The sequence below is a fragment of the Echinops telfairi genome, unplaced genomic scaffold (genome assembly GCF_000313985.2).
Source record: "Echinops telfairi isolate 266 unplaced genomic scaffold, ASM31398v2 ScPeMD7_5;HRSCAF=22, whole genome shotgun sequence".
NCBI classification, from domain to species: domain Eukaryota; kingdom Metazoa; phylum Chordata; class Mammalia; order Afrosoricida; family Tenrecidae; genus Echinops; species Echinops telfairi.
Window position 1 is genome coordinate 24,348,378 of NW_022103901.1, and position 7,945 is coordinate 24,356,322.

At 42.7% G+C, this 7,945-nt stretch overlaps 1 protein-coding gene across 1 annotated transcript in view; it reads right to left on the reverse strand.

Annotated features, from left to right (window-relative positions):
• The window catches only part of LOC101663211 (acyl-CoA synthetase medium chain family member 1), a 63,884-nt gene that overhangs the window by 39,055 nt on the left and 16,884 nt on the right, over positions 1-7,945 (reverse strand). Inside the window, exon 3 of the mRNA XM_045286003.1 lies at positions 5,223-5,433. Coding sequence (XP_045141938.1) covers positions 5,223-5,433 — 211 coding nt within the window. The remainder of the gene's footprint in view (positions 1-5,222; positions 5,434-7,945) is intronic.

Consider the following 7,945-nt stretch of genomic DNA (forward strand, 5'->3'; position numbering starts at 1 on the left):
GGAGTTTCCTGACCAAAGACTCAGAAGACAATATTGCTGGACTCATCTATAGAGGTTCAAAAACCCTTCCACCATCTTTAGGATAGGTTTATCTCAAACCTCAAGAGCCTTACAACTAAGCAGAAATATCCTTCTTCAATATGTGGATGATTTACTCATAGCCATCAAATCTAAAGAGGCCTTGGAGGCAGATACTGTTTGAACTCTGAATTTCGGGGGGAAAAGTAGGATATTGGATGTCCAAAGTCAAGGCTCAGATTTCTAAATCCATAGCTGAATATTTGGGTTTTACTATATTATAAGAACAGAGAGAACTGTTGGTAGATCAAAAAGGTAAAATTTCCAGATTGCTGCTCTGTCGAGCCCAAGAGAGTTACAAGGCTTCTTAGGAATGCCTTAGAAGTTTTTGTTTGTTAGTTTATGAGAAGCAGGGCATTGCTTTTGGGGTCTTCACTCAACCACTAGGCCCACCAGTAAGAACAGCGGACGACTCCTCAAAGGGCATCAACACGATGGCCTGAGGATGGACTCTTTGCTTTCAGGCAGTCACTGCTACCGGTCTTCTCGAGAAATTCAACCTTGGTTAACCCACCACTGTGGATACTCCACCTTACCTTACCTAGCGCTCACCTTACCTTACCTGACCTAGAGCAGAAAGGAAGACCTGGTGATAATGAACTACTATCGACTGTCATGGAGTCAATTATGACTCACACTGACCCTACACGACTGGGTAGAACAGCCTTTGCGAGTTTCCGGGATTGTACTATGTACAGGAGTAGAAAACCTTGTCTTTCTCCTGTGATGCTGGAAAGATGGCCAAATACCAAGTGGTTTTTTTCTGGACAAGCCACAAGTGACGTTAAAAACAGCTACCAATTTGAACCCAACTTCACTGAGGCACTTTCTAATTACAAACCAACTGGAATGACTACATTCTGGTAACAGAAGAGATCTGTTCCAATTGGGTAGACCTCACAGATGAGTCTATGAATTACCCCGATAAAGAATATTTCACAGAGTATAGGAAATCCCATTTGTATAATAGAAGCTGAACCACTTCTACTAAATACCCCGCCACAGAAGAGTGAATACTTGGTTTTCATCAGAGCACCTTGCCTATCAACCAGCCTGCAAATCAATGTTTATATGAATTCGGGGCACTTGTTCAGAGGAGTCCATATGCAGGGAACTGGTTGGAAGGAAAGAATGTTTGTAATCTCTGAAAATAAGTCTGTCAAACATGTCTCGGTCATTATTCAACTCCTCACAGCTGGTACCCTCCCCAAGGAAGTTAGCATCATACCCTGTGGAGGACACCAAAAAGAAGATTCAACCGTGGTAGAGGAACATGGAAGAACAGGTGCTGCCATGAAGACAGCAGCCTGGCATGCCGCTATCCTTGTGACTGTCAAAGATGCTGCCTCTCTTTCCCTCAACTTCCCATTATGAGGATGAAAATGACCTTGGAGCAATTAAATGAGGGGCCTCCAAAGATCTGAGCATGGAAAACAACTGGTCATGATCTCTAAGCCTTCTTCATCCTGTCTTAAGGTAAGCCCATGGTTCCACTAGTTATGAAAAGAACCACAACTGAAAACCCACTGCCCCGCAAGCTGGTCCTGACCCATAGCAACCTTCTGTGGACTTTCTAAGACCATAGATCTGTATGGAGCAGACAGCTTCATTTTCCTGATGTGGAGTGATTGACAGGTATAAACTCTCAACCTTGTAGTTAACAGCCTGAACCCACACTGTCACCAGAGCTCTTAGGGAAAGGCACATTTGAATGTGTTTCTAAACATATGATAGGTATTGGACCTAGAAGGGCTGTGGTCGTTGGGTGGTTTTATGTCAACTTGCCTTTATGGTGGGGTAGAGTTCATCCTGTCAATCAGGGCACAGAGGAAACTAGTAACCTCTCTCTCTTTCACTCTGGCTCTGCTTGATACCTGTCTTCATGGATTGATCACTGATGATATGGGTGCTACAGTAACATGTTATGAAGAAATCAGCCTCTTGCCTTGGGGAGTCCCGGAAAGCAAGACAGGTTACTAGTTTCCTCTGGCGCACTGAGATGGCCGCGTGAGCAGATGCATTGTTGTGGTAGCAAAACCATAAATCAACCTTTTTTTGGTCACACCCTGTGACACAATCTTTTCAGAACCTCTAAATAGAAAACTTGATTAACAGCCTGACCTGGTGGAGCAAACTCCAAATGCACTGAGTCGACATTTTTGTCTGCTCAGGAAGTTGGCAGACATCCAGAATGAGGTTTGTCATCAATCGACATTTCTCCTTTTATGAAGAGAGAAAACCACTTGTACACTTGAGTTTTCCCCTTGCAAGTTGTGCTCAACATCACAACAGTTTCTGTAGTGTTTTTTACCCAAGCAGGAAACAAAATTTCATAGCTGCACGCTGTTCTTTTAATTGAGCAGCACAAAAAATGAGGTTTGAGCAAAATGGCTTTTATGAAAAAATTCACTGTGACCAGAGAGAACCTTCCCAGGCTAAGCCACTGAGTGCACTAACTCAAGTGCACTAACTCAGAGCGAGTTGCTTGCCCAGAGGGAAAAATGTGCACTATGAAAACTCTGCTTTGCCCTGTGCAATTCTGGTGTTGGGGGTATCACCTCGTATATGGATATCACTGATTTTTTAAAATTGTTTTATTAGGGGCCCATACAGCTCTTATCACAATCCACACATACATCAATTGTGTGAAGCATATCGTACATTCATTGCCCTCATCATTCTCAAAACACCTGCTCTCTGCTTAAGCCCCTGGCATCAGGTCCTCATTTTTTCCCCTCCCTCACCGCTCCCCCCTCCCTCATGAACCCTTGATAATTTATAAATCATTACTTTGTCATATCGTGCCCTGTCCGACGCCTCCCTACAACCACTTTTCCGCTGTCTGTCCCCCAGGGAGGAGGTCACATGTTTTTGTTTTTATAGTAAATCCGGCCCAACACAATATCCATCTCTAAAGTTCTAAAAATGTATCCTGTTTCTACTGTGAATAATCCCATGAACACAGCACTGATGGTACCTTTGCTAGTGCAGCCAATTCCAGTGCTTTAATACACAAAGGGTGGGTGGGCGGGTCGGTGTTAGGGGCTCCACCTTACAGATCAGAGCATATGTAAAACAATTTCTGAGTTTCCCCCACCACTTACTTATTAAGACACACTGGCCCTTATTGGTTATACAAGGAAGCTGCTAACAGTCACCCAAGACTTTGCACCTTGTATGAACATGGGCTGGAGGCCCATACAAGGTGACCCTTAAAGAAATGTTTTATTCCACTAGGGCCTTCCACTGACATAAAAGTAAGACTGTTGATCTTACAAAATATGCATGAGAAAAGAGCCAATGAATTTCCCTCCCCATGATATCATTGGAGTTATGAAAATATTCATATTTGATCAGTTTATTAAAAATGCTATGGAGGATTAAGTGCATACATGAATTGCAGTTGCTGCATGTTAGTTAATGTTTCAGGTCAAATTGAAACCGATCAGGATTCGCTGAGGCGAGTAGTCGCCAACTTACATTGTGACCAAGAATGAGCTAAAATATATTTTAACCTCTTAAGGCTCAGATTTTAGTTAGGTGACAGTGTGACCTAACTAACCATCCTGATACATGATGGTTACGATCTTTTTTTTTTTTACATTAATTACAATGATTCTCCATATAAGACCTACACGTTAGCTGTAGGGCAGTGCTAAATGTGTTGTTGACCTCCAAGGAGGCATTCACAGGTTTTGTTTCTATCCATTTCCACCTGGATCAAAAGGTTAAGGGTTAACATGCCTAAGACTCAAGAAGGAAGTGAAATGCTTCCTCCAAGAAACTCAAGATTGAGTTCCAGCCAAAGAAAAACAGAAACTTGAGGCTTCTCCACTTGGTCTGCTCGTCACCTTCTTAATAACACTGTGTAATGACCCAACCTCTTCTGTGGAATGAGGAAACATGAAAAACCAGCATAAGTTAGCCTAACATGAGAACCAGGTAAAACACGCAAGAGGTGGTTAAAACTACTTCTGTTCAACTTTCCCAAACCTGTGTCTCCTAGTGAGTGTTTGACGTTACAGGCTAAAAATCACATACCCTTTGTGTCCATGACACGATCACACACATACACTGCACCCAACCATCTTGCCCTAGTTCCCCCCAAAGGTAGATGTTTTCCTTGGCTATATGGCATATAACTTCCTTATTCGAAAGGGTATAAAAATGATAGTGCCGCAATCTTCAGAGAACTCTACCTGAGGGGTGTCCTCTGAGTTCCGTGCCTGCGTGCAATTAAAGTTACCCTTCATCTTCCTCCTCGCAGTGTCTCTGTCATCAGACTCGTAATCTCACCTGGTGGAACCCTCCCCTAGCCCCAGATTCATTGGTAACAATGATGGGACAAACTGACTTCATGATACCTCCTTCCTTTTAGCACTCCTGCCCCAAAGAATCAACCTGAATATAATCACGAGGACAGAGGCCGAACGACAAAATTCAAGAGATGCTCCATGAAACAACTTGTACCCCTCAAAACATGTGACTGGGATGCGAAGAAAACCAAGGAGACACGTCAACTAAATGCCATTCCGGATCCTGCCTTGGATTCCGGGTTTAACGACAACCTATAAAGGGCATTATCTGGACAACTGAGGAACTTTGACTAGGGGCGTATATCATAACGTCTGTGTCCACATTAGACTTTTTATGTGATCCCTGTGCTGTGAATAGGCGAATGGACTATCTTTGCTCTTAGTAGGTGCATGCTATGAAGTTTCACAATGTCTAGAACTGATTCTCAAAGGATTGAGAGTAAGAAAGAGAGAGAAAAGGGGGAGGGAAAAGAGGAGAAAGAGCGGCCGGAGGAGCGAGAGGCAGGGAGACCGAGATGGTGGCAACCCGTCCAAATGAATTAATATCGAGAAAGCAAGTGAAATGTCCGAGAGTATGCAATGGGCAGGTTGGGTCTGAGAATGTAGACTTGGGAGGACGAGAGTGAGGGAGAGAGATAGAATTTGTGAGCCCGATGAAAAAGGGAATGGTCACAGTAAAGGAAGTAGGGAAAGAGAAGATGTTTTCTCCCTGAATGGATGGCTAATTCCAAAAGGCAGGGAGGCTTGCTCTGTCGCCCCAGCACAAGGAGGTGAGATTAAAACTCTAGCTCAACCCTGAGACCCATCAGGGTCCCCGGAGGCACTCACCTGTTCGTATGCAGCCCGCAGTCACGAGCCACCACTCAGGCACTCGGGGCAGAATCACAGCCAGGTGATCTCCCTGCTTCAGGCCACAGGTCTGTGAGAAGACATTGGCTACTCGGCAGCTTAGGTCTGTCAGCTCTGTGAAGCTCCACTTCACTTCATCCCCTTTGCTATTCACCCACCACAGTGCTGGGCTGGAAGCTCTCTTGCCGTCCTGGTCAAGATCAGACAAAACCTGTTACTCGCTCCCTAAGAGGAGAATACTTAATTCATCCATGTACTGACACAGTCACATTCCAGTGTAGGCATAACCCAAGGGCTACTTAAAGAGCCAAGAAAAGTTGGAAGTGGGATGGGATCCCACCAATTTTAGCCTACTGTGGCTATCCCCAGCCCCTGTCCCCAAACCCATATAATCATCGGATGATCAAACAATTGAATAATATGATATGTAAGTTACATGCCAATAAAACTTGGGGTGGTGGTGGTGGGGGGAACAACTTTCATGTGACTCATTGAAAAATTGAAATTCTGTTCTCCAAAATGTCTGTCTTAGTTCCATCTGGACCGCAGGACTGTTTTCTCATGTCTGGGATGGGAACAGTAATATGGCCAATAGGGTAGGAAAAAAATCGAAATGAGTTAATTAAATGAGTGAAGTGCTCATGACAGTGCCTGACATACAGTAGGTGCTTGGGAATTGGAAAAACAGGTAATTTATCTAGGTAATTAATGAATAAGATGATTCTTTTTTAAAAAAAATCATTTTATCGGGAGCACTTACAACTCTCAGTACAATCCATACATCAGTTGTGTCAGGCATATGTGTCCCTATGTGGCCATCAGTCTTCTCTAGACACTTTCTATTGAGACCTTGGTGCCAGCTCCCCTTTCCCCCTCCTTTCCCCCACCATCCTTCTGACCCCTTGATATACATTTGTATTATTTTCATATTTCACACCGACTGCTGTCTCCCTTCCCCCATGGTTTCTGTTGTTCTTCCCCCTGGAGGGCGGGGGTTGTGATTATGTGTAGATCATTATACTCCGTTCCCCCTTCCTCCCCTGCCCCACCCCCTTTCTCCCTACCCTTCTAGTATTGCTATTCCCCTTCCTGCTCCTGTGTTTTGTGAATCGCGAGCTCTTATCTCTTATATATACCTGTGCACATGCTCCAATCTAGTCTGAAATGAGAGGCATCACTCGGGTCATGATAGTGGGGGGTGAGGAAGCCTCAAGGAACCAGAGGAATATTGTCTGTTTCATTGGTGCTTTACTGCACCCTGGTTGACTCATTCCTTCCCTGTGACACCTCTGTGGGGGATGTTCCATTGTCTACAGAAGGGCTTTGGGTCTCTGCTCTGAGCCCTCTCATTCTCAACCATATGTTTTTGTTTGCTTGTTTGTTTGTTTGTTAAGGGTCTTCTGGTGCCTGTTACCCAGTCCTGATGACACCTCATTATTGCACAGACTGGTGTGCTTCTTCCATGTGGGCTTGTTGTTTCTCTGCTGGATGGCCACTTGTTTCACTTCAAGCCTTTAAGACCCCAGATGCTACATCTTTTAACAGCCAGGCACCATCCGCTTTCTTCACCACATTTGCTTATGCACCCATTTTGTCTTTAGCAATTAACAAGATGATGCTTTATGAATTTGAACCCATCTATGAGTTTATTGTTTATCACATTTACCTTGCTTGGTCTTAAGTACAATGAGATGAAAGGACCTACTGCATGTCAGGCACTGTTATAAGGCAATAATAATATTATTACTGTCATTTAATTTCTTAAATAGAGGGAATTAGTTTTAAAAATTATGGTGCTCCGAATGATAAAATATAGTATACCAATAAAGGCATTACTTTTTTCGCAATAAAAATGCTCATATGATAAAATTAGGTTAAAAGCAAGATATTCAAATAATAGTTGAAATTAAAGTAGCAATATTATTCATTCATTAATTCAGTAGATATTTACTAAAGTCTCATTAGACTGGTCTTAGGCCACCAGGACACACTGGTAAATGAGAGACATGTAGACATATATATGTTTTAAAACTCTTTGATCAATTGTCATTTTATTGTCTAAATCAACTTTCTTGTTTTCTAAATGAATGTTTACCTTGAATGAATGTTTTCTAAAGCGAATGTTTTCTTTAAAAGATCTATTTTTAAAAGATCCAAAGCATAAAATGTTCAGAATAAATTTTCAGGCCATGAAGAAGCTTCTGAAGTAGACAGAGAAATATACTTCAGCTTCCTCACTGCAATGTCACTCTCCAAAAGCAAACTTTGACACTTTGGGGGTGGGGGTGGGGGTGAATTTATCAAGACATTTTTTTCCCCATGTTGTACAATCATGATCCCTTACATTTGCCTTAGAAGACAGGAACAAAATTCAGAGATAAAAGCGTATATATAAATCTGTGTGTAACAAATGATTAACATACTCAGCTGTTAACCAATAGGTCAGTGGTTCAAAACCACTCAGAAGTTCCTCAGAAGTAAGGCCCAGTGATCGACTTCTAAAAAATTAGCCTTGACAAGCTGTGGCAGCCTAGTTCTACTCTGACAAAAATGAGGACGCCATCCAGCAGAGTAGACTCAACACAATTTGGGGTTATATATTTGCATAGACATAGAAATTCAGAATAATGAAAAAAAAATCCTTGCCCCACAGATTAAATAATATGAGCAAGTATTTATGACTAGTTAGTTATGCACTATTT